This window comes from Bombina bombina, chromosome 5 (genome assembly GCF_027579735.1).
Source record: "Bombina bombina isolate aBomBom1 chromosome 5, aBomBom1.pri, whole genome shotgun sequence".
Taxonomy (NCBI): domain Eukaryota; kingdom Metazoa; phylum Chordata; class Amphibia; order Anura; family Bombinatoridae; genus Bombina; species Bombina bombina.
Window position 1 is genome coordinate 1144423211 of NC_069503.1, and position 27996 is coordinate 1144451206.

The window sequence follows — 27996 nt, forward strand, 5'->3', positions numbered from 1 at the left end:
TGTTGTTATCAGCTTTACATATTTGATTACTGATAACATGAAGGCGATTCTTACTGTTTGTCTGGCTGCAGTCTTATGTACAAAGCTAGGTAAGTATATGCCAGTAACTGTATTAGCAATATTAGTTTTACTCATTGAGGCTACTTGTGTTTTTTTATATTTCAGGTGAACAGCTCATTCAATTTCCTTACTGTCTTTTATTTGTTGCATGTAAAAGTGTTCATTTTACAGCTGTTTTCTATTACAAATATTCCTGTGCTGAAACAATAAATACATTTGGTTAAGCTTTGTGGGAAGTGCCCTTGTCATTCATTTAGTTTTATTCCCACATGCTTTGCGCTAATAATTACTTTGTCTCAATTTCAAAATCAGTTAAAACAACTTTAAAGTAACCTTTAAGGAAAAAAAAATTATAACGTTAAATAAAACATTTTCCATAAATTAATGATTTTAAAATGTACCTTTTGCTATGCTTTTAACTACTGTAGTCAATATTAAGAATGTAAAATTAATATTAAATTTGTGGAAAATAGTTTAAGGATAAAATAAATAAAAAAGTTAAAACCATGGAAAACTCATTTAAATTTGATATATATCATATATTTATACCTGGCATGCAGAAAGCTTCCTTGTTAATTGACTTTACATAATATGCATGTGTAGTTATATGTATGTTCGACTTTCTTAAAGTCAAACATAAGAATGTTAAATAAACATACAGATGTAAAAGCTGCAATTTGGCATTTGGCAAAAAGATGAATGCAGAGAGGCAGAATTCTTCACAAACTGGTTGAACTACTGGTGCTAAAGGTATTATTTAAATGAATATTAAACTGAAAATAAATGCAATACATAATGCTGTATTCAAAGCATAGATTAGCCTGAAAATAGAGTGTAGATATTATTTAGTAATTATATTAGTTGTTTAAATATATGAGATATAACTGTAAAGGTTCAGTTTCTATCAATTACTTTAGCTTATATAAAGTAATGGCTTCTGCATTGTTGGAGCCTAGGTTTTTGCCTTATCTATCTCTTCTCTCTATTAGATTTATATGATTAATCAAATCTGTGTGTGGTTTGAAAATATTTTTTTGTATTGATTTGGCTGTTATGGCGATTGGAATGTTGTAAGTGTGGGTAAGTCTTTATTCCATATCCAAGATGGCTGCTCCTTGAGCACTAGACTTGCACAGATGCATTTTTATGGGTTCTACAGATTTTTACACACACAACTAGACCATGTTACTTATTTATATAATACTCTTTTTACAGCCCATTCCTTATTATGCTATGAGTGCTTTGACTTTGGATTATCCAGTGAAAGTGAATGCACAGGCGTTACAAATTGTACAGAATTATACTGCGCTATGATCTTTACTACTCAAGATGAAAGTAAGTTTGTTACATTAATACTTATCTATCAGCTATGTACTATCTTTTTACAAACAACTTCATTTAGCTTGCATGATTCCAAATATGTTTAGGTCTACTGCTTGTTTCAGGAGCAGACTTGCAGCTGAAGATTTTATTGTTAGACAAGGAGTTAGGTTACAATAACAGCACACTTAGAAATGTATGCAGCAATGAAGCAGTTATGCTTTATTGTTTAATAGGGTCAGATGTAGCTTTCCTACAAATTATCTCCTAACTGTAACAGATTAGTACAATCACACTACATTTCCAAGTGTTGACATTAACCTATTTGATCAGTTTCATGTTTTTTATGTTTGTACCTACATCACTCCTCTATAGAATCACTTAATCACCACACACCATTCCTTCTTTCATTTCTAAACCTACCTTCTTCCCTCCGCACTCCTCTCCTCTCATTAACTTCTATAAATCTGTTTCCTTTTGTTACTTATTATCTTGCTGGTGGCAATTATAGCATCTCTGGGCTGAAACCAGCACCATCTGAAGAAACAATGCAACAATTCAACTTGCACTGCGTGGCATCCTTGCTGGAACCATTTTCAGCACACAGTGGATCCCAAACAATACTGGAATCTGTACTGTGTGGTGTCCCAGTTTGACCCAGAACCTCTTTAGTGCAGGAGGCTGAGAATGAATGTACTGAACTAAGGAGGCTATACATGCCCTTATATAGCATTCTCCTTAAGTGCAACCTCAGGGGGCATGAAGGAACATAATGAGTTTGATGAAAAAGACATAATTATCGAGTAGCATATACATGAGATACAGGCTCCCAAGACCACACTTCCTAGCCATAACCCTTCCATTGTATAAGATATTGCAAACATCACTTATGGGTATTAGAGTCCAATATATTTTTGACCAAATTTCTCAGCACCCTCAACATAGACAAGGTGGGGATATAGAGTATGCAATATTGGATATATATTTGCTTTACAAGGCTTCACCTTAGAATCCTTAAATACCATATATATATCTGGTAAGTAAAAACAAGATTCTCAAGCATTACTAAAGAGACCCACAAAATGAGGACCTAACTTTCTGGAACAAGTCGATCTAGAATAAATACTGGATACATTTGGGAGTGCCAAACCTTATCACCACAAGAATAAGAAGAAATAGGAGAACAGGATTTGTCTGCAAAAAAAAGTTTGCCTTCTTCTTTAGAAACCTAAAATGGTCACATGAGACAGTCTCCATTTGATGAATCTAATTGTTGTAGCTGAATTCAACAGTAGGAATCAAAGACAACCAGTCATCATGAAGATAAATACATACATTTGAGATACTGCTCAAGAATCTGGTGTGTTTGCTCTTTGTCTGTCTGTAGATGATATTCTGATGCCAATGACTATGTGATGTGAAGGCTAGAGCAGAGAAATAATATATGAGCTTGTATCTGGTGGCAAATTCTGAGGCAGACCATGTAGCCTAAATATCTCCTTTAAAGAAAAAGTGCAGTGACATTGATAGAGGGGAGACCAATCACAGGAATACAATGTGCCATCTTGTTCATGAGATTTACTACCACTAGAATGGTATCATGATTTTCATATGGCAGCATGTCTACAATTAAATCAATCAATGCACTTGTCTAATGTCTCTCAGTGACCGGTAATGGGTGAATAGTATCAGCATAAGTCAAACTGGTATTCTGATATCACAGAAACAGACAAACTTATGAGCATCCTTGGCTGAGGCCACCAAAGCATTCTCAAAATGATCTTTTGAATGTTCTTGACCAAAACTCAAGAAATTAGGATGGAATTGCAGCTGTTCAGGGCAATTAGGAAATAGGAACAAAATGTCAATCTGATGCAATCAGAGGCAGGGAAGAAGATGGAGATTGTCTATGGGATATATTGATGTATCACTGAAAAATCAGAGTCTGCCAAAACAAGCGGAATTTGGGATAACGCATCTGTTTTTTTATTGTTTGGTCATGGCCAATGATGTTGTGATATATTCAATAATGTGATGATAAATTTAAATCTTGTAAAGAGTACAGCCCAGCAGCCTGCCTAAGATGGAGTCTCTTACAGAAACAAAGTATGGTCCAGAAGATGTCTACACTACTCTAAACATTAATAGTTAATTGTCACCCAAATCATATTGCTCTTTAGTGGGGATTTACTGTCTGGAGAAGAAGGCAACGGGTGCATCTGAAGTCTAGTTTCTGCACAATGGGGCAGATTTATCAAACGTAGAGCGGAAATGCCGCCCTCTGCTCACTCGCAGCCAATCAGATCGGGATGATTTCAGCCCGCCACCTAGAAGGTTGCGAAAAAGTTAAGGAGCAGTGGTCTTACGAGCACTGCTTTTAACTTCCGTTTTGGGTGGACCAGAAATGATGGGCATAGAATGCAGCATCCGCTGCTTAATAAATCTACCACTAAGTCGCTATTTCCTTAAAAAAATACTTCTGAACATCAGGTTGTATCAGCAGTGGAGAAGAAGCAAATAACCTCTTAAGTTTGTGAGTTGCCATCTGTGCCTTGGGAGTCCAAGAAAGTAACTTGACTCTGTGGCCCCAATAATCAAAAGTGCTGCAAGGTGACAATATATTCAAAAGGAATCAGATGGGATGTCGAGAATGCTGGCGAAATATTCAAAAGTGCCGTCATTACTCTTTATAGGCAGCATCGCAAAGGGGCGTTTTACTATACATTGCAATGGGTGACGATGCTGGTGAAATATTCCAAGCAGCATTGGCATTGACATTTGCAATGTAAAGTAAAGGATCCCTTTTAAATGTAAAGCACAAAACCTAATAACTAAACCTATGTATCCATAAATCACCAAAACCCACCACTGAAAACTAACCCTGCACTAACTTACCCCGAACCTACTAATAGCCCACCACAATTAACTTCTCTAACCTATTAGTCCCTTAACCACCAATAGCCCACCCCAGTAAACTTCCTAACCTATTAACCTCTAAACTGCCAATAGCCCACCACAAACACTCCCTACACTACTTAATCCCTATACCGCCAATAGCCCAATGCAAACTACCCCTTCACTACTTAACTGCTTAAAACCTACACCCCCACCCACCTCTAAGCTAAAACCCCCTAAGTTGCAAAAAATAACATACACTAAAATGACAGAAAAAAACAAAACCTAACATTACAGAAAACAAAAAACACTATAATAAAACTAAGGCCCCCTTTAAAAAAAAAAAAAAAAAAACCACCCCAATATAAAAAACCCTAAACTATCACTAACAGATACTATAAGAATAGCCCTTAGAAGGGTTTTTTTGTAGGGCATTGCCCTAAAGTGTCGCAACTCTTTTTCAAATACTACAAACCCATTCTATAATAAAAGTAACCCCCCCACCCCCCACGCAAAAAAGCCTTATAAAAAAATAATAACCTAAACTAAAAAAAATCCTTATCCTAAAAAAAGATTGCCCTGAATAAGGCATTTGGTTGGGCATTGCCCTTAGAAGGGTATTTGGTAGGGGGCCTTAGTTTTAGTAAAGGCATAACTTGATTTTTATTTTTGGTAGTTTTCTGTAATGTTAGGCTTTGGTGGGGGTTTTTTTTAGTAAATTTTGTGTTTTAGCTTAGAGGTGGGGGGTTTAGGTGTTAGGTAGTTAAATGGTTTAGGGGTAGTTCTGTATTGGAGGGTTGTGGTGGTATAGGTTAGGGGGCTTATTGTGTTAGAAGGTTGTGGCAGTGTAGGGGTTCATAGGTTAGGGGACTTATTACATTTAGGGTTTGTGACTGTGTAGGGGTTAATAGGTTAGAGGGGGGTTCAGTCTTTAAGTTATGGCAGATTTGGGGTTAATATAGGTTGCGCTGTTATGTAAGTGGTTAATATTTTGAATAATTATTTATTTTATTGAATTTATATCCAATGTTAAAATGATATACATTGTCATGTATAATGCACATTATTTTAAGTATTGTATCTAATTTAAAATGTAGTTTTTATTATTTACATATTATTTAAACATAAATATATATTTTAAATTATATATGTATGTTTAAAATAATCAATTTTTTTTTTATTTTTAAATTAGATACAATAAAATAATATACATTATACATGATATCATTTTATCATTGGATAAAAAAGTAGCGACATAGGTCATATGCACCTAGATTACGAGTTTTGCGTTACGGTTTTAATGCAGAAAAAAAGGCAATTTCAGCGTAAAAACAGTAAAGCAGCCATTACGAGTCTTGTCGGTATTGCTGTACCGCAAGCTTTGTAGCCTGTAATGCAACGTTAATCCCGCACTCAAAAAAAATGATGTTTTTGCATGGGATTTCCATAGCGTCGGTATTACAAGTTGTGCGGTGAAGCTAAAATGCTTGCGTTACAGCCTATACCGACACGAGCCATTACGCAATCTGAGACCAGTAGTTATGAGTTTTGCGCCACAAAAATGTTTCTCAAAACTCATAACTAAAGTGTTACAAAGTACACTAACACCCATAAACTACCTATTAACCCCTAAACTGTCACTCTCCCACATCGCAAGGACTATTTAAAACATATTAACCCCTAATCTGCCGCCCGCAACTATAATAAAGTTATTATCCCCTATTCTGCTGCTCCCCGACACCGCCACCACTAACTAAACCTATTAAGCCCTAAACTGCCAGCCCTCACATCGCCACTACTAAATAAACCGATAAATCCCTAAACCGCAGCCACCCACATTGTCACTAATAAATGAAACTATTAACCCCTAAACCTATCACCCCCTAACTTTAAATTAAAATTGCAATATCCCTATCTTAAAGTAAATAAAAACTTACCTGTGAAATAAAAAAAAAACTAAGTTTAAACTAACAATTGACCAAACATAACTATTATACTAAACTATTATACTAAAATTAAAATAACTTACACCTAGATTACGAGTCTTGCGTTAGGGTTAAAAAGCAGCGTTGAGAGGTCCCAACGCTGCTTTTTAATGCCCGCTGGCATTACGAGTCTTACAGGTACAGGTGTACCACTCACTTTTTTGGCCAGACTCAGAAATACCGCAAATCCACTTACGTAAATTGTGTATCCTATTTTTTCAATGGGACTTGCATAGCGCCGGTATTACGAGTCTGCCAAAAAGTGAGTGGTAGACCCTCTCCTGTCAAGCCTGGTACTGCATTTTAAAGTCAGTAGTTAAGAGTTTTACACTACAACGCCGTAGCATAAAACTCTTAACTAAAGTGCTAAAAAGTTCACTAACACCCATAAACTACCTATTAACCCCTAAACCGAGGCCCTCCCACATCGCAAACACTATAATAAATTTTTTAACCCCTAATCTGCCGAACACGAAATCGGGGCCACTATAATAAATAGATTAACCCCTAAACCGCCGCACTCCCACCTCGCAAACACTAGTTAAATTTTATTAACCCCTACTCTGCCGCCTCCAATGTCGCCACAACCTACCAACATTTATTAACCCCTAATCTGCCGCCCCCAACGTTGCCGCCACTATAATAATATTATTAACCCCTAAACCTAAGTCTAACCCTAACACCCCCTAACTTAAATATAATTTAAAAAAATCGAAATAAAATTACTACAATTAACTAACGGCTAGATTTAGAGTTTTGCGGCCAAAGGGGTGCGTTAGCGTGTTTTTTCCCCCCGCACCTTTTAAATACCGCTGGTATGTAGAGTTCTCTCCAAAAAGGGAGCGAAGAGCATAATTTACCTCCACTTCAACTCTAAATACCAGCGTTGCTTACGGACGCGGCCAGCTTCAAAAACGTGCTCGTGCACGATTCCCCCATAGGAAACAATGGGGCAGTTTGAGCTGAAAAAAAAACTAACACCTGCAAAAAAGCAGCGTTCAGCTCCTAACGCAGCCCCATTGTTTCCTATGGGGAAACACTTCCTAAGTCGGCACCTAACACTCTAACATGTACCCCGAGTCTAAACACCCTTAACCTTACACTTATTAACCCCTAATCTGCCAACCCCGCTATCGCTGACCCCTGCATATTATTATTAACCCCTAATCTGCCGCTCCGGACACCGCCACAACCTACATTATCCCTATGTATCCCTAATCTGCTGCCTACAACATCGCCGACACCTATATTATATTTATTAACCCTTAATCTGCCCCCCCATGTCGCCACTACCTTACCTACACTTATTAACCCCTAATCTGCCGACCGGACCTTGCTGCTACTCTAATAAATGTATTAACCCCTAAAGCTAAGTCTAACCCTAACACTAACACCCCCCTAAGTTAAATATAATTTTATCTAACAAAATAAATTAACTCTTATTAAATAAATTATTCCTATTTAAAACTAAATACTTACCTGTAAAATAAACCCTAATATAGCTACAATATAACAAATAATTATATTGTAGCTATTTTAGGATTTATATTTATTTTACAGGCAACTTCTTTATTTATTTTAACTAGGTACAATAGCTATTAAATAGTTAATAACTATTTAATAGCTACCTAGTTAAAATAATTACAAAATTACCTGTAAAATAAATCCTAACCTAAGTTACAATTAAACCTAACACTACACTATCAATAAATAAATTAACTAAACTACCTACAATTACCTACAATTAAATCAACTAAACTAAATTACAAAAGATAAAAAAAATTACCAGAATTTTAAACTAATTACTCTAAGCCCCCTCAAAAAATAACAAAGCCCCCCAAAATAAAAAAATGCCCTACCCTATTCTAAAATAAAAAGTTAACAGCTCTATTACCTTACCAGCCCTTAAAAGGCAGGGCATGCCCCAAAGAAAACAGCTCTTTTGCCTGTAAAAAAAAACATACAATACCCCCCAACATTACAACCCACCACCCACATACCCCTAATCTAACCCACCCAAACCCCCCTTAAAAAACCTAACTAAGCCCCTGAAGATCTTCCTACCTTATCTTCACCCAGCCGGGTATCACAGATCCGTCCAGAAGAGGGTCCGAAGTCTTCATCCTATCTGGGCAGAAGAGCTCCTCCAGAGGCTCTGAAGTCTTCATTCTATCCGGGCAGAAGAGGACATCCAGACCGGCAGACATCTTCATCCATGCGGCATCTTCTATCTTCTTACATCCGGCGCGGAGCGGAACCATCTTGAAGCAGCCGATGCAGAGCCATCCTTCTTTACCGACGGACTAACGACGAATGAAGGTTCCTTTAAATGATGTCATCCAAGTTGGCGTCCCTCGAATTCCGATTGGCTGATAGGATTTTATCAGCCAATTGGAATTAAGGTAGGAAAAATCTGATTGGCTGATTGAATCAGCCAATCAGATTCAAGTTCAATCCGATTGGCTGATCCAATCAGCCAATCAGATTGAGCTCACATTCTATTGGCTGTTCCGATCAGCAAATAGAATGTGAGCTCAATCTGATTGGCCGATTGGATCAGCCAATTGGATTGAACTTGAATCTGATTGGCTGATTCAATCAGCCAATCAGATTTTTCCTACCTTAATTCCGATTGGCTGATAGAATCCTATCAGTCAATCGGAATTCGAGGGACGCCATCTTGGATGACATCATTTAAAGGAACCTTCATTCGTCGTTAGTCCGTCGGTGAAGAAGGATGGCTCCGCGTCGGCTGCTTCAAGATGGTCCCGCTCCGCGCCGGATGGAAGAAGATAGAAGATGCCGAATGGATGAAGATGTCTGCCGGTCCGGATGTCCTCTTCTGCCCGCATAGGATGAAGACTTCGGACCCTCTGGAGGAGCTCTTCTGCCCAGATAGGATGAAGACTTCGGACCCTCTTCTGGACGGATCGGTGATACCTGGCTGGGTGAAGATAAGGTAGGAAGATCTTCAGGGGCTTAGTGTTAGGTTTTTTTAAGGGGGGTTTGGGTGGGTTAGATAAGGGGTATGTGGCTGGGGGGTTGTAATGTTGGGGGGTATTGTATGCTTTTTTTACAGGCAAAAGAGCTGTTTTCTTTGGGGCATGCCCCGCAAAAGGCCCTTTTAAGGGCTGGTAAAGTAATAGAGCTGTTAACTTTTTATTTTAGAATAGGGTTGGGCATTTTTTTATTTTGGGGGGCTTTTTTATTTTTTTAGGGGGCTTAGAGTAGGTGTAATTAGTTTAAAATTCTGGTAATCTTTTTTTATTTTTTGTAATTTAGTGTTTTTTTTGTTGTTGTAATTTAGTTTAGTTGATTTAATTGTAGGTAATTGTAGGTAGTTTAGTTAACTAATTTATTGATAGTGTAGTGTTAGGATTAATTGTAACTTAGGTTAGGATTTATTTTACAGGTAATTTTGTAATTATTTTAACTAGGTAGCTATTAAATAGTAAATAACTATTTAATACCTATTGTACCTAGTTAAAATAAATACAAAGTTGCCTGTAAAATAAATATAAATCCTAAAATAGCTACAATATAATTATTCGTTATATTGTAGCTATATTAGGGTTTATTTTACAGGTAAGTATTTAGCTTTAAATAGGATTAATTTATTTAATAAGAGTTAATTTATTTTGTTAGATAAAAATTATATTTAACTTAGGGGGTTGTTAGTGTTAGGGTTAGACTTAGCTTTAGGGGTTAATACATTTATTAGAGTAGCGGCGAGGTCCGGTCGGCAGATTAGGGGTTAATAAGTGTAGGTAGGTAGCTGCGATGTTGGGGGGGGGGGGCAGATTAGGGGTTAATTAATATTATGTAGGTGTCAGCGATATTAGGGGCAGCAGAATAGGGGTACATAGGGATAATGTAGGTGGCAGCGGTCTGGGGTCGGCAGGTTAGGGGTTAAAAAAATTTATTAGAGTGGCGGCGATGTGGGGGACCTCGGTTTAGGGGTACATAGGTAGTTTATGGGTGTTAGTGTACTTTAGAGCACAGTAGTTAAGAGCTTTATAAACCGGCGTTAGCCCATAAAGCTCTTAACTCCTGACTTTTTTCTGCGGCTGGAGTTTTGTCGTTAGAGTTCTACCGCTCACTTCAGCCAAGACTCTAAATGCCGGCATTAGGAAGATCCCATTGAAAAGATAGGATACGCAATTGGCGTAAGGGGATCTGTGGTATGGAAAAGTCGCGGCTGGAAAGTGAGCGTTAGACCCTTTCCTGATTGACTCTAAATACCAGCGGGCGGCCAAAACCAGCGTTAGGAGCCCTTAACGCTGGTTTTGATGGCTAACACAGAACTCTAAATCTAGGCGTAAATTATTCCTATTTAAAACTAAATACTTACCTATAAAATAAACCCTAAGCTAGCTATAATATAACTAATAGTTACATTGTAGCTATTTTATGGTTTATTTATATTTTACAGGCAACTTTGTATTTATTTAACTAGGTAGAATATTTATTAAATAGTTATTAAATATTTAATAACTACCTAGTTAAAATAAAGACAAATTTACCTGTAAAATAAAACCTAACCTAAGTTACAATTACACCTAACACTACACTATAATTAAATTATTTCACTAAATTAAATACAATTAATTACAATTAAATTAAATTATCTAAAGTTTGAAAAAAACAAACACTAAATTACAGAAAATAATAAAATAATTACAAGATTTTTAAACTAATTACCCTAACCCCTTGAAGATCACCTTACCGGGAGACGTCTTCACCTAACCGATCCGAAGTCCTCAACAAAGCCAGGAGAAGTCTTCATCCAACTGGGCAGAATTGGTCCTCCATATGGGCAGAAGTCTTAATCTAGACGGCATCTTCTATCTTCATCCATCTGGCGCGGAGAGGCTCCATCTTTAAGACATCCACCGCGGAGCATCCTCTTCTTCCAATGGCTGAAGATGAGTGAAGGTTCCTTTAAATGACGTCATCCAAGATGGTGTCCCTTCAATTTCCGATTGGTTAATAGAATTCTATCAGCCAATCAGAATTAAGGTAGAAAAAATCCTATTGGCTGATGCAATCAGCCAATAGGATTGAACTTCAATCCTATTGGCTGATTGGAACAGCCAATAGGATTGAGCTCACATTCTATTGGCTGTTCCAATCAGCCAATAGAATGCAAGCTCAATCCTATTGGCTGATTGCATCAGCCAATAGGATTTTTTCTAACTTAATTCCGATTGGCTGATAGAATTCTATCAGCCAATCGGAATTGAAGGGATGCCATCTTGGATGACGTCATTTAAATTCATTCTTCTTTAGCCATCGGAAGAAGACGATGCTCCGCGTCGGATGTCTTGAAGATGGAGCCATTCCGCGCTGGATGGATAAAGATAGAAGATGCCGGCCCGGTTGGGTGAAGACGTCTCCCGGTAAGGTGATCTTCAAGGGGTTAGTGTTAGGCTTTTTAAGGGGGAATTGGGTGGGTTTTAGAATAGGGTTGGTTGTGTGGGTGGTGGGTTTTAATGTTGGGGGGTATTTGTAATTTTACAGGTAAAAGAGCTGATTACTTTGGGGCAATGCCCCACAAAAAGCCCTTTTAAGGGCTATTTGTAATTTAGTTTAGGGTAGGGCTCTTTTTTATTTTGGGGGGGGGGCTTTTTATTTTATTAGGGGGATTAGATTAGGTGTAATTAGTTTAAAAATCTTGTAATTATGTTATTATTTTCTATAAATTAATGGGGGGTTTCTTGTATTTTAGATAATTTAATTTAATTGTAATTAATTGTATTCAATTAAGTAAAATAATTTAATTATAGTGTAGTGTTAGGTGTAATTGTAACTTAGGTTAGGTTTTATTTTACAGGTAAATTTGTCTTTATTTTAACTAGGTAGTTATTAAATAGTTAAAAAACTATTTAATAACTATTCTACCTAGTTAAAATAAATACAAAGTTGCCTGTAAAATAAAAATAAACCCTAAGCTAGCTACAAAGTAACTATTAGTTATATTGTAGCTAGCTTAGGGTTTATTTTATAGGTAAGTATTTAGTTCTAAATAGGAATAATTTAGTTAATTGTAGTAATTTTATTTAGATTTTTTTAAATTATATTTAAGTTAGGGGGTGTTAGGGTTAGGGTTAGACTTAGGTTTAGGGGTTAATAACTTTATTATAGTGGCGGCGACGTTGGGGACGGCAGATTAGGGGTTAATAAATGTTGGTAGGTTGCTGCGACATTGGGGGCAGCAGAGTAGGGGTTAATAAATATAATGTAGGTGTCGGCGATGTTGGGGGCAGTAGATTAGGGGTTCATAAGTATAATGTAGGTGGCGGCAGTGTCCGGAGCGGCAGAATAAGGGTGAATAATATAATGCAGGTGTTGGCAATGTCGGGGGCGGCAGATTAGGGGTTAATAAGTGTAAGATTAGGGGTGTTTAGACTCAGGGTTCATGTAAGGGTGTTAGGTGTAGACATAAAATGTATTTCCCCATAGGAATCAATGGGGCTGCGTTAGGAGCTTTATGCTGTTTTTTTTGCAGGTGTTAGGTTTTTATTCAGCCGTCTCTCCCCCATTGATTCCTATGGGGAAATCGTGCATGAGCACGTTTAGCTAGCTCACCGCTAACGTAAGTAGCGCTGGTATTGAGGTGAGATGTGGAGCAACATTTTGCTCTCTGCTCACTTTTTTGCGGCTAACGCCGGGTTTGTAAAAACCTGTAATACTAGCGCTGTCTGTAGGTGAGCGTTGAGCATAAACTGCTTGTTAGCACTGCATAGCCTCTAACGCAAAACTCATAATCTAGGCGTATGAATTAAAAAACTTAATTACATATTAGAAAAGTCTAAAATTACAAAAATTAAAAAATACTAAATTGACAGAGGCGGAGCTAGCTTGTGAGCTGTGAAGACGTGTTTGTATAGAGCTCCTGAATAGTGAAAGGAAAATAGTTTTAAAATACTGTCTTTTTTTTTGTTTTCCCCCTTTATTTCATTGCTGCTATACCCTGGAGGGACATCCTGCTGACCACTATAAGTTAGAACTTTAAATTAAGTTATAGTACATCTCCTGCAGGACTGGTCCATATACGGCACTGAGAGAACCCCTAAGAACGGTCCTGACAGCAAGCGACAGGGCAGCAAACACCGGGTAATTGAAAATACCCCTCCGGACACCTACCTACACAGACCTATTAACTCACGCTACAAGGAATAAGAGGTCCTATCGGGAGGAAAAAAAGGCGCGAAGGATCGCCATTACTCACTGACGTCATCGGCCAGAGACAGAGTGAAAGGCCCGTGCAGACGCCAACTACCAAGCGGAGGACAAGGAACCGAGTAGTGTGCACCGACTACGTGACGCTTCTGTGTGAGTACAGCGGGCTAGACCTGGGGGAGGATAAGAGCGCAACAAACTAGAGCGATCCCTGCAACCACTGTGCGCCGGAGGGCCGGAGCTCCGCTCCGGTGCACACCTGCTTACTCTGTCACTGTTTTGGATAACCGGGCAATAGTAACATCCACCTGAGTCTCCCTAAACTGCCTTGCCTCAAGTGACTTATCAGACTTGCCTTCTCCCCAAGCCCAATACTTGACTGCACCTGCTCGGCCCTCAGTCTAAGACCCCAGTACTCCTACCTTACACATACCCTGCTGAGCTCACCTGCAGTTGGAGCCCTGCTACTGTTTTTCGGGCCTGGCATTCTGAATCCTAATTGGACATTTTTCTCATCCCACAGTTGTCAGTGCACTAGGCCTTGAGTGGCTGGATCCCATTCAACTACGCATACTGGCCATACTCTGACCATTGCAGCATCACGTGGTCTCATCCCCCTGACACAGTGTGGTGCTTCTGACTTCTTCCAGATACAGGAGATTAGTAACACCGCTACACCTTGCTCTGTCATTCCTGTTATTTACTAAAAGACATATCCTCTGCATATACTAACAACACAGAGAAGGGCATTACTGCTGTGTCTCTCCCTCTCCTTTCCTGCTCCTACCTGGGGCAGGTCAAAACCTAGTTCCCTTTTCCGTCTGAGCCCAGTGGTGGCACTTCCCCTGGGGAGAGACACATTTATCTTTGGGTTACCAGTTCCAGAAGCTACCCTTCGCTCATCCACCTGCTGAACAGTTCTATACTCAACAGTCTATATTGAGGATAGTTCTCACTTATTTACCTTGTCCAGCTTGGCAATGATGTGCTAAATTCTGCGGCACCCCTCCCCACTGGTGCGAAACAGCTGTGTGCACTAGGCCTACCCAGTTGAGATCCTACTCTTGACTACAGATACCCCTGTTTCCAGGGACCCTGCTACACAATGTCACAACAAGCCAAAAGGAAGCCTAAAGGCCCCCAATCCTCAAAGCACACGGTCCGAGACCATTTCCAGCCTATTAGAGATCCTATACCAGACATCTCTGATGATGACAGATCCATCTCTCCTCCTCTATCTGAAGGGAGGGCCAGTGTGAGAAGTTCTCCACCCTCTCGCACGCAGTCTGAAACAGTCACCATTGACTCTATAAAATTGCTATTCGATCAACAATCTCAATCTTTTGCGAAAAGATTCAACAAATTGGAGAGGTCTTTTGATGATCTGAGGAAAGACATTGTCACAGTCAATGAGAGGAGAGATATAATTGAACGCAAACAAGAAGATTTACTTGTTGACCATACGAATTGGGTTAGCTACACTCAAAATCTAGCAGACCAAGTATCATCTCTAGAGGCGAAATTAGCAGACTTAGAGGACCGCTCCAGGCGGAACAATGTTAGAATACGTGGAATACCTGAGTCTGTGGGCCCCCATGAGTTAGAAAAATATGCCCAGGCGCTATTCAGAGCTATTTTGGGACCTACAGGAGAACATGATGTGAGAATTGACAGAATACATAGGGCGGCTAGACCACAAAATCTCCCTATGGACAAGCCCCGAGATACCATAGCCAGACTTCACTATTACTCCTCCAAGGATAGGCTCATGAAAGTGACCCTTAGGCAACCCCAGCTTCCAGAACAATTTCAAGATGTATCACTGTACCCAGATTTATCCTCCTTTACCCTGCAACAAAGACGAAGTTTTAATGAATCCATGAGAACCCTACGTCTACATCAAATCCGGTACAGGTGGGGATTTCCCACGAAACTCATCTTAACTAAAGATGGAACTCAACACACAGCTCTCACCCCGCGACAGGCTCAGGACCTTCTGCGGGTTTGGAATCTACCCACTGGAAATATGGATGGTGACCCTCCCCGCCCACCAAGAGTGGGTCCCCCGCTGAGACCAGGGGCACAGGCCTGGAATCCAGGCAGGCAGGAGCCGGCCCAACAACTTCCAGTTCGATGATCCAGTTTACTACTCCATCTGTCATGGATTATCTCACACTTACAACTGGGCCCTTGTTGGCCGTGTTCCAGGCTAACCCTTGTTGGCCAACTTATTTGAAGACTGAGACTGTCCCCAATGCCTTAAAGTGACTAAGTGGACTGGTAATGTACAAAAAACTGTACCAATGGTTAATTATCTGTCCTTTACTGTTTATTCTGTTTGTGGGTGCCTCGAGTGGGGCAACTGTTTTCTCTGGGTACCACTTCTTCCCCTTAATTAGTGTAGCTGATAAGGATCACTCTATACTCTGGCTATCTGTAACCACTCCTCTCTTCCTCCCTTACGCCCTCTTTTCTGCTGGCTTCTTCTTTCCCTTTCTTCATCCGCCTCTCTCTGGCCCCCTACCCATACTCCTACTGCCCCTTGGTACCCCACCCAGTTGGCCAAGCACCATAGTCTACTCCCCCCACTTGCTAATTACCTGCTGGTTGACATTTATTGCCTCCTGTGGCCTGCATACTGCAGATGTTAGTTTGGGGGGCTATATCATCTTCACTGCATGATGCCACAGCAGGCCACTCCTCCTAACTATTCGCTTACCTTCCCTTAGCTCTACCCTCGCCACTCCTCCTTCCTTCGGATCCCTTCCCCTTTAACTCCCCTCCCTTGCCTTCCCATCTCCCACTAGAACTATTTCCTGTACTCTCCTCCCTGATGACTTCCAGCTCCTCTTCACCCTACCTAAGCCCTCCTCCCTAACCCATTCCTAGGTCCTGCTCTCTGATATGGTCTTATGTTTCCCCTTGCAGCTATTGAAGTGGCGAATGGGTTAAGATAAACCCCTTCCCCTGAGTCTATATACGAATATGTGATCTTTCTTGTTGAAATGTATGTTATTATGTCTAAAATTTTACATACTATGTGTCTTTCTACATTTCCTATGTTTTAAATATGCCTATTATTGTTTTATATGTTTATTCATTAAGACCTATATGCACTAATTGATGTATAACCTACCTATGCAAGTTAATTTCCCTTGGAAACTACGGCTATCCTAAATCCCTGATGATATCTGAGGGTTGGTAAGATGTTGCAGTGTAGGCACGTTGCGAACTGACTTCAGCCGATATTCCTGATCATTTGCAAGGGTGCCTATATTATGCTCTCACCCTGGGACTCTAGTTTACTTTCTAAATTCAGGTTTGCTCTTGGGAATCACAAGTGTATGTTTAGTCAAACCCGATATACACCCAACATGACAAAAAACATAGAATATGACACAGGATTACCCACTACACCCTTTTTTGTCTACAACCCTTAGTTCTAACCTCCCATATTCTCCTGCTCCCTTTTCCCCTCGCATTAGCCACTCCCCCTTCCCTCTGATCCCTTTCCCTTTAACCTCCCTCCCTTGCCTTCCCATCTCCCACTAGAACTATTTCCTGTACTCTCCTCCCTGATGACTTCCAGCTCCTCTTCACCCTACCTAAGCCCTCCTCCCTAACCCATTCCTAGGTCCTGCTCTCTGATATGGTCTTATGTTTCCCCTTGCAGCTATTGAGGCGGTGATTGGGTTAAGATGAACCCCTTCCCCTGAGTCTATATACAAATATGTGACCTTTCTTGTTGAAATGTATGTTATTATGTCTAAAATTTTACATACTATGTGCCTTTCTACATTTCCTATGTTTTAAATATGCCTATTATTGTTTTATATGTTTATTCATTAAGACCTATATGCACTAATTGATGTATAACCTACCTATGCAGGTTTGCTCTTGGGAATCACAGGTCTATGTTTAGTCAAACCCGATATACACCCAACATGACAAAAAGCATAGAATATAACACAGGATTACCCACTACACCCTTCTTGTCTACAACCCTTAGTTCTAACCTCCCATATTCTCCTGCTCCCATTTCCCCTCGCATTAGCCCTATAGGCTACCTGACCACAGCTCTTTTAACAAGTAGTTAGATACCTATACACTGTGCACCAGTGGTGGAGGGGAGCCCTTTGGTTCCCCCTCTTCACTGACCTTCCCTTCCCCCAACCGGGGACTAACTTATTTGGTACGGTTAGGGATAAACAATACTATCCTCCGTACCCCTTATTTGGTAGAGTGAAGTAGTCTCTACCCAGTCCGAGGAACCTAGCACATCACAGTGTCCCGTCCCTATACCCTCTCTTATCTTGCCTATTCTCACTAAGCCTATTCTCACTAATTACCCCCCCCTTTTTTTTTTCTCCTCTCCACTTAGCCATGAGACTTGCCACATTAAATGTCCGGGGTCTTAATTCTCCTACTAAACAGAGTCTCCTTCTCAAATTCCTAAAAACACAACAACTGGATGTCGTGTACATTCAGGAAACACACTGGATGGGGCCGAGGGCGGCTGTGTTTCGCCCCAAGGACTTCCCAATCTGCCTATCTTCAACCTTCCATAAAAAGGCTAGGGGAGTTACTATCCTAATTGGCAAACAAGTCTCCTATGAACCAATATATCTGGAGTCTGACCCCTCGGGTAGAAATATTATCTGTGTTTGCCGGCTTGATAACATCCTACTTACTTTGGTAGCTCTGTACTCCCCTAATGTCAAACAGACCAGATTCCTCAACTATCTTCTTGGAAAAGGTAAATCGACTGGGGGAGGGAAAGTCGCAGAAAAGGAACCCTTCATTGCGGGGAGAGGAACACTACTCCAATCTCTTTAGAAATGCTCTTACTCGATACTCGTATCATGACGTCTGGAGAGCTCTGCATCCGGACGTGGATGATTATACTCACTACTCGGCCCCCTCTCGGTCTTTCTTGAGGCTCGACTATGTTTTTTGTCACGCAAGGTCGTTACAATCGGTGGAGGAGGCGAGGATCGTACCTTGCGCATGGTCAGACCATGACGCAGTGGTCGTGAGTATTACTTTATCTCCCTCAGGAGGCGGTGGATCCTCCTGGCGTCTCCCGGAATATCTCCTCGCGGATCCACAGATCCCTCTCTGGCAGCGGGAAATTGAGGAGTTCCTCTATGTTAATGACACTGGGTCCATATCAGCACTATCCTTGTGGGCGACGCTTAAGGCCTATCTCCGCGGACTTTTTATTCAAAAAGCGTCGGAAGCCAAACGGCTCAGAGGAGCCAGCCTAGCTCACCTCTATCACGATTATACTCTCGCCAGAAATCAGCTCAGAGGATCTAGATCGGATTCCTTGGTAAGGAAAGTTCAAGCACTTAAAAAACAGATAGAGACCCGGGAGCTGGAGAAGGTCCAGAGAGGGCTCTACTATCTGAAGCAGAGGTATTATCACAAAGGAGACAGGGCGGACAAGCTCCTAGCCCATAAACTCCAACAAAGAATTTTAATTTAAAAGTAAAATAGCATACATCACGAGAAAAAATAAAAAATTTTACTCTCCTAATGACATTGGAGAAGCCTTCGCTGACTACTACAGTGAACTCTATCAGATCTCCAATGATCCCTCCGCGAACTTTGCTCCGGTGTCGGCCATTTCGGAGTTCCTTCGTGACCTTCGGCTGCCGAAGGTCCCTGAAGACAGGATGGATTCTCTTACTGCACCCATAACGGTGGAAGAGATTGCAACGACAATAAAGAATCTTAAGACTCATAAATCTCCAGGGCCCGATGGGTTTGAGGCTATGTTTTATAAAAAATTTGTGGGCTAGCTGGGCCCCCTCCTTGCCCGGGTGTTTGGGGAAGCAGCGACTGCGGGTGGGTTCCCTCGAGAGTTTTTGGAGGCGTCAATTGTAACCATTCCTAAGCCAGGAAAGAACCCTGAGTTCTGCGAGAGTTATCGTCCTATATCTCTCATCAACGGAGATGTGAAACTATACGCAAAAATTTTGGCGTCTCGATTAAACAAAATTCACCCCGGGCCGTCAGGGCTCGGACAACACCCGGCGCCTATTGAACATCTTCTTTGAGACTGCCGCTCTCGGGATCCCACTGGTTACCCTGTCGCTTGACGCTGAAAAAGCGTTCGACAGGGTCCGGTGGGAATACATGGTGGAGGTCTTGCGATCCTTTGGTTTTCCCCACGCCTTCACTAAAGCAGTCATGGCTCTTTACTCAGACCCATCTGCTAGGGTGAGGGGACTGGGATTCGTATCTAGATCTTTTGACATTAAGAATGGTACGAGACAGGGATGTCCCCTGTCCCCACTTCTATTCGCTCTGATGATGGAACCTCTGGCTGCCAAACTCCGAGCGACCCCTACTATTCACCCTCTGGTACTGCATGACATTCCGCAAGTTCTAGCATTATTTGCTGACGACTTGACGATCTTTCTGACTGAACCGGAGGAATCACTCCCTGAACTATTTAAGATCCTGTCACAGTTTGCCAACCTGACGTACTACAAGCTTAACTATACCAAATCTGAGGCCTACGCCCTCGGCTTCTCTGAGCCCACATTTGACACTTTGAGGGGGGCATACCCGTTCAAATGGTCCAGGGATAGTCTCAAACATCTGGGGGTTGTCCTCTCCCATGACCCTAAACGGATTGTAACCGCTAACTATGAATCCCTCCTCACAGAATTCCAACAAACGATCACGGGTTGGAGAGTCGCGGAGGTTTCCTGGACGGGTAGAGTCGCTGCCGTGAAAATGCTTCTGCTACCCAAATTAATCTACTTTTTCAGGTGCCTTCCGGTTCTCGTCCCAGCGTACCTGCTCAACCATTTCCAGTCCATTTTCACAAAATACATATGGAAAGGAGGTCATGTGAGACTTCCACTGGCTCAGCTACAGAAACCTAAGAGGTGTGGGGGCATGTCAGTCCCCAATGTCTCCCTATATTACAAAGCTGCCATGCTCTCTCATATCTCGGCCTGGGGAGTCAAAGATCCCTCCTCAGGGTGGTCTCAGCTAGAGCAAGGATCGTTACCTGCGGGCGTGGCCCTGGCCGATCTTATCTGGATACCAGACCACGCCGATGTATTGAATGAAATTCATAATCGCATAATTAAGACCTGTCTGAAACTCTGGAGGGAATTGAGATCCTCTGAACAGGTTGCCCCGCATCCTTTCCCAATACATTCTGTCCAAGCTCTTTTACACTGCCTCCCGGAATCCCATCCTGGGAGATGGGAGGTTTTGGAGATCAGACTGATCTCAGACCTATATCGAGGAGACGTGCTGGCTATGCCCCCTCACACTTACCCGTTGGAAGACTTCCCACGGGAATTACGCTTCGAATACCTCCGCTTGATATCACTTCTCCTGTCCTGGGGATTTCGGAAATCAAGCTTGAGAACCCTCACCAAATGGGAGAGGAGATGGTTGGGGGGAAGACCCCTACTAGGCACCCTGTCGTTCCACTATAAAACTCTCCTTAATTCGCCCCATTTCATGAAAACTCAGTCGGTGGTGGCCTGGGAGAGGGACATGGGGACGGTGACCCCAGATGGAAGTTGGCAACGCGCCCTCCAAGATGTTATTGCAGCAGTGCGATGCTCCAATTTGTTTGAACTCTATATCAAACTTCTGCTCCGGTGGCACTGGGTACCGACCAGGTTACACAAAATGTACCCCACCCGAACGGTAGACTGCTGGAGGGGATGCAACCGACGGGGCACCCATCTGCACATTTGGTGGGAATGCCCCAAATTGGGGCGCTTCTGGGCCCAGGTGACAGTTTTACTGCAGAGGCTGGGCCTTCTTGACACCCTCACAAGCGAAACGGCACTTTTCCACCTTGGACTACAGAATCTTCCAAAATCATCCCGCTTACTTGGAGTTACTATCCTGTTGGCAGCGAAACTCACTATCGCTAGACAGTGGGCGAAGCATACCCCTGTCCTGCTAAACCCAGTCCTGGAGTCCCTAGACTATATTCAGAAAATGGAGGAGTACGCGTTGAGGGTCGAGGGTCGCTATGACCTTTACTGCTCAATTTGGCTACCTTGGGAGGAATACAGGAGGACAAAAGGCCCTAATGATTAGGCCATCCACCAGATTGTAAAACAGACTGTGGTGAAACTTAATTGGGGCGATCTGGCTGCTCTCCCTCCCCCCCCCCTTCCCCCTTTTTTTTTTTTTTCTCTCTCCCTCTCTTCTCTCTCACCCTTTCTTTTACTTTTTACCCATCCCCATCTCTGCCATCAGTTCTTCGGATCCCCTAACTTCCCCCTACTCCCATACTGTGTTCATTGGGTGGTTTACACTCAGTAGTTCATAAACTCAATCCCAACATATCTTAGGCGGCTCCATTCGCACAACAACCATTCCTTATTCTATGTGATTCCCAATAAGCACTTATGATTGTGATTGTCGAGTCTCCTGCAGGAACCAGACTACAGATCCCATGAGTGGATCTATTTGATATAGTTGACATATGTATGTTCGGTTTATTATTGTACTAAATGAGGCAGCATTAGGGTCAACTCCCCGGACTCATCGTTAGTCAGAGACTGTAAGTACTCTCAGGAAGTTACCGACTTGTATTACTCTATATGACACTGTTTTTATTGCAATGTTTGCTCTATATGACACTGTTTTTATTGCAATGTTTGTATATTGGATTTTGTTATTGCCTCAATAAAAATATATTTAAAAAATAAAATAAAATAAAAAAATACTAAATTACAAAAAATAACAAACGAAATTATCCAAAGTAAAAACAATTACACCTAATCTAATAGCCCTATAAAAATAAAAAAGCCCCCCCCCAAAAAAAACAAGCCTACAATAAACTACCAATAGCCCTTAAAAGGGCTTTTTGTAGGGCATTGCCCTAAAGAAATCAGCTCCTTTACCTGTAAAAAATGCTAAGACCCCCCAACAGTAAAACCCATCACCCAACTAACCCCCCAAAATAAAAAACCTAACTCTAACAAAAAACCTAAGCTACCCATTGCCCTGAAAAGGGCATTTGTATGGACATTGCCCTTAAAAGGGCATTCTGCTCTTTTTCATTGCCCTGAAAAGGGCATTCAGCTCTTTTTAAAAAGCCCAAACTCTTATCTAAAAAACAAAAACCACCCATTTTTTTTAAAAAAAAACCTAACACTAACCCCCGAAGATCCACTTACAGTTTTTGAAGTCCAGACATCCATCCTCATCCAGGCGGTGAGAATTCTTCGTCCAAGCGGCGAGAAGTCTTCATCCAGGCGGCATTTTCTATCTTCATCCAGACGGCATCTTCAAGCTTCATCCCGGCGGCGTCTTCTATCTTCATCCCAGTGCCGTGAAGCAGATCCATCCTTAAAGACATCCCGCGCGGAGCGTCCTCTTCATATGTTCACAGCCGTACACTAGATCTTCAATGCAAGGGAGTCTTTTCAAAATGGTGTCCCTTGCATTCCTATTGGCTGATTTGATTCTTGAAATTCAAATCAGCCAATAGGATGCGAGCTACTAAAATTCTATTGACTATTCAAATCAGCCAATAGAATTTCAGTAGCTTTCATCCTATTGGCTGATTTTAATATCCAAAATCAAATCAACCAATAGGAATGCAAGGGATGCCATTTTGAATCACGTACCTTGCATTGAAGATTCAGTATACAGCGGCGACCGTATAAAGAGGATGCTCCGCGTCAGATGTCTTCAGGATGGACCCGCTCCGCCGGGATGAAGATGGAGCCGCCTGGATGAAGATCCTTCAAGTGGGACTTCAACAACTGTAAGTGGATCTTCGGAGGTTAGTGTTTTTTTTTTTTTTAAATGGGTATTAGAATAGGATTAATTTTTATAATTTTTGATAGCTCATTTGTTATTTTGTGCAATGTTTTTTTTTTGTTTTGGGTGGGTTTTTAGTTTTAGATTAGGGGTTGGACATTTCATAAAAGAGCTGAATGCCCTTTTAAGGGCAGGAAAAATAGCTGAATGCCCTTTTAAGGGAAATTCCCATACAAATCCCTTTTTCAGGGCAATGAGTAGATTAGGTTTTACTTTATTTTGTGGGTTTGGGGGTGGGGTTTGTATACTATTAGGGGGTGTTTGTTTTGTAACAAAAGAGCTTTTAACTTTAGGGCAATGGCCTACAAAAGGTTCTTTTAAGGCCCACAAAAAGACCCTTTTAAGGGCTCTTGGTAGTTTATTTTAGATTAGGGTTTTTTATTTTGTGGTGGGTTATTAATTTTTTTAAAAGGGTAAAAGAATGGGAATAATTTTTATTATTTTGGATAATTTTGTTTGTTATTTTTTGTAATTTAGTATTTTTTAATTTTTGTAATGGTAGTTTTAATTTTTGTAATGTTAGGTTTTAGTCTAAGGCAGCTTAGGTTTTATTTCACAGGTAAGTTTGTATTTATTTTAACTAGGTAGTTAGTAAATAGTTAATAACTATTTACTAACTAGTCTACCTAGTTAAAATAAATACAAACTTACTTATGAAATAAAAATAAAACCTAAGGTAACTACAAACAATATAACTATTAGTTATATTGTAGCTAGCTTAGGTTTTATTTCACAGGTAAGTATGTATTTAGTTTTAAATAGGTATTTAGTTAATAATTGTAACTTTAATTTAGCTCTATTTTAATTATGTTAAAGTTAAAGAGGGTTAGGGTTAGCGTTTGGGTTCATATACTTTAATTTAGGTTGTTGTGATGTGGGGGGCTGGCGGTTTAGGGGTTAATAAATTTATTTAGTGGTAGTCATGTGGGAGGCCAGAGGTTTAGGGTTTAACAGCTTTATTTAGTTGCTGCGATGTCAGAGAGTGGCGGAATAGGGGTTAATAGATTGATTTTAGTGTGGGGGATGTTAGGGTGCAGGGGAATAGGGGTTAATAACTTTAGTATATTGGCAGCGATATCGGGAGTGGCAGATTAGGGGTTATTAGATTTATTTTGGTGGTCGGCGCTATCGGGAGCAGCAGATTAGGGGTTAATAACATGCTGTAGGTGTCGGCGATGTCAGGGGCAGCAGATTAGGGGTGTTTAGACGTGGAGTTTATGTTAGATTGTTAGTTTTAAACGTTACTTTTTTTTCCCCATAGACATAAATGGGGCTGCGTTACGGAGCTTTTCAATCCGCAATCGCAGGTTTTGTTCAGACACCACCTCCCCATTTATGTCTATGGGGAAAGCGTGCATGAGCATGTCAAAAAAGCGCTTGTATTTTTTGCGGTATGGAGCTTAAAACCACCATATCGCATGCACAAGCCGGCTATTTCAAAAGTTTTAATGGTTGCGCTATAGGGGGTTAAATAACGCAACTTGTGTTGTGTTCGTTAATTTCCCTATATCGGGCATAACTTGTAATCTACCTGTATATTTATTTACTAATTAATGAATGAATTAATTAAATAAATGTTGGTTTTTAATTTATTTATATATCATACAGTAGCTATTTTTTTAAGTACATAAAATTGAATGTGATGCACGGCATCACATCATAAAAATCAGTGGCAGACCTAATGTCTACAGGGCCCCAATATAAGAATTTATTTTGGGCTCCCCTAAAAGCACCTCACCAGGTTTGGGATTTTCACTACATATTTATTGTTTAGACAGCAACTGTACAGCAAAATTACCACTTTCATGAATACCAAGGGAATGCCTAACACAACAAACTCCCCTAACACATATACACACACACTCTCCAGAGCATACTCATGTACACACAAACACACACACTCTCCAGAGCATACAAGTGTACACACAAACACACACACTCTCTAGAGAATACACATGTACACACAAGCACACACTCTCCAGAGCATACACATGTACACACAAACACACACTCTCCAGATCAAACACATGTACACACAAACACACACTACAGAATACACACAAATGTATGTACACACTCTATATAATCATATACATGTACATATACAAATACTACATACACACACACATACTTTACAGCATACATAATAATATAACCACACTTGGCATAACAAACAGCACACATTAAATAAACAACAACTAAATGGCATCTCACAGAATTCATTTACATGTTTTTGTTTTTTATTTCCAATGAAAGTGGAAAAGGCTCTAGAAATCTGTACTGGGGCCAATATTAAAAATACAAAGTATGTGTGCACTATGCAGTATATCGAGGTGTGTCTGACCTGTAAGGGGGAATCCTGACATTTGGGGAGAACAAGATCAGCTATGGATCATCTAAATCAATCAAGCTGATGCTTTTGAATGTGATTCTGGTGTGAGGTTAGCTGGGTAAAGAGATTTAGGGCTGATAAAAGAGATTTAGGGCTGGTTAAAGATATTTTGGGCAGCCAACAGGAGCAAAACAAGGTAAAGTTTGAGGAGGAAGCATGGAGGTGCAGACAAATATACGTTTACTGACTGGAACAGCAGAACTACTATGGTAAGCTGTAAAATCTGAAACAGAGAGAAAATATCTATAAAAATAAACCTTACCTTAATGTGTGAAGTATCAGCATGACATTATTCATCAGCCACAGCAGCATGTGTCACTTCTCTGCTACGTACAAGTTCCCTCTCACCATGGACTAGACTATGCTGTATGGGGGAGTGGCATGTGTGTACTCACTTATTCTTCCCACTGACACCTTTCTACAAAGCACTGTTACCCCTAACAAACTACAGTTAGTTGATCTGAGGGCCACAGCAGAAAGAGCAGGGCTAAGGGCACAAGCAGACAAGATGCTGTTTGTCCAAGGCTGCAGGGACAAGTCACACAGCCTCAAGACTGAAGAGCAGTGTCTGCAGCTGCAGATGTTCAAATCCTCACATGTCTGCCGCTCCAGCTTTTTGCTGCATGCACTTACAATCAGCCATACCCTGAACAATCCCCACCACCAGAGCAGTTACCTGGTAACAGTAATACCCCAGCAGCACCTTTTCTGATGCAGTGGGATTGGCTGGATGCCGAGTTAGGGCTTTGCACACCTAAAACAGCACATGGCACTAGCTTGGCATGTCACATGACACCCGTCACGGTCTGGCACAGTTTCTCACAAATAAGTCTAATTAGAGAACTTTTGACTGTGACAGTATTAGGACTGACTGTGTGTGCCCCCCATGTCACATGATGTAAGCAGTCTGGCATGAACCCAAAAAAAAAATACATTTTTTTTAGGACTATTGGGCCCCACATCAAAGACTGGGCCCTGGGAAGCTGCCCCTTTTGCCCTGTGTTAAAGACGGTCCTGAGTGTTAATATGAGTGTAACTGTACTGTATAATGTATATTTATTAGATAGTGTTATTATGTGTGTAACTGTACTGTGTAATGTATATTTATTAGATAGTGTTATTATAAGTGTAACTGTACTGTGTAATGTATATTTATTAGATAGTGTTATTATAAGTGTAACTGTACTGTGTAATGTATATTTATTAGATAGTGTTATTATGTGTGTAACTGTACTGTGTAATGTATATTTCTTAGGCAGTGTTATTATGTGTGCAACTGTACTGTGTAATGTATATTTATTAGACAGTGTTATTATGTGTGTAACTGTACTGTGTAATGTATATTTATTAGATAGTGTTATTTTGAGTGTAACTGTACTGTGTAAGGTATTTTTATTAGACAGTGTTATTATGTGTGTAACTGTACCGTGTAATGTATTTTTATGTGTTTTGTGCAACTTTTTTGTTTTGTGAACAGCTAACCACAGCTCTAAAGACACAGTAATCATTCTAGCGTAAATCGCGATTGCGCTCATGCGTTCACATTTACTTTCAATTTGTAATACAAGCGCTAAAGCTGCTGCGCACAAACATCCGCAATAAACCCTTTTTCACTCTGGCATAACTGATAGCGCCCACTCAGAATCAGCCCAATATGTCATTGCAATTCTTGCAGCACTTTCATGAGATTATAAATTATACATAGCTTAGGTGTCCCTGGATGGGAGGTGTCTTCATCCGTTTCCTCCACATATCTGTGTTGTGCTGCTTTTAGCTAACTTACAAAATATTCTCTCATTGGCATCAAATAAGTGACTTGAAGTGGATGTTTACACTGGCACATGAAGAGCTAAATTCCTGGTGGGGTGATTTGCACACATTTACACCCTCTCCAGACACCTATGGACTATCAGTTCAAAATAATAGCTGAATTTGATTTAAGACCAGTTAAAAGTGCCACAAGTAAATATATAACTTTTCTTCTTTTTTCTAGATAATGTTTCAGTGCCAATATTTCAGAAGGGTTGTTCAAAAGCCGACCAAGTAGCCTACCCCACGAAGCCTTTTACACTGACCTTATGCAATACTGACTTGTGCAATATTAGAGAATCCACCACCAGCACCCCAGCCCCAACTAAAGACCATTGTGGAAATGCCGGCACAAATTCTACCTGTAACATTAATATGCTGTTTATAGGGCTTTTTCTGTTGTGGCTAAGTAATTACTTTCTCTGTCAATTAGGATAATCTGGCGTTGGTTTCTCCAATAAGTTCTTTTTACTTGTTAAAGTTATTTTTAGCTGTTCTTATCTGCTATAAATAAACTATGTGAGAATTAAA

General features: G+C 40.6%; 1 protein-coding gene across 1 annotated transcript; it reads left to right on the forward strand.

The window, feature by feature from the left end:
• The first annotated feature begins 26 nt into the window (after nt 1–26).
• Nucleotides 27–27996, forward strand: LOC128659649 (lymphocyte antigen 6E-like). Its single transcript, XM_053713221.1, has 3 exons — nt 27–89; nt 1276–1395; nt 27650–27996. Exons 1-3 carry the CDS (start codon nt 38–40, stop codon nt 27901–27903), a joined length of 426 nt encoding a protein of 141 aa, XP_053569196.1. The 5' UTR covers nt 27–37; the 3' UTR covers nt 27904–27996.

Excerpts from the sequence above, each read along its gene's own strand:
- LOC128659649 (XM_053713221.1), top strand. The coding sequence starts at position 38 with ATGAAGGCGATTCTTACTGTTTGTCTGGCTGCAGTCTTATGTACAAAG. Across the intron at positions 90-1,275 it reads AGTCTTATGTACAAAGCTAG|CCCATTCCTTATTATGCTAT; the intron begins GTAAGTATATGC and ends CTCTTTTTACAG. Across the intron at positions 1,396-27,649 it reads CTTTACTACTCAAGATGAAA|ATAATGTTTCAGTGCCAATA; the intron begins GTAAGTTTGTTA and ends TCTTTTTTCTAG.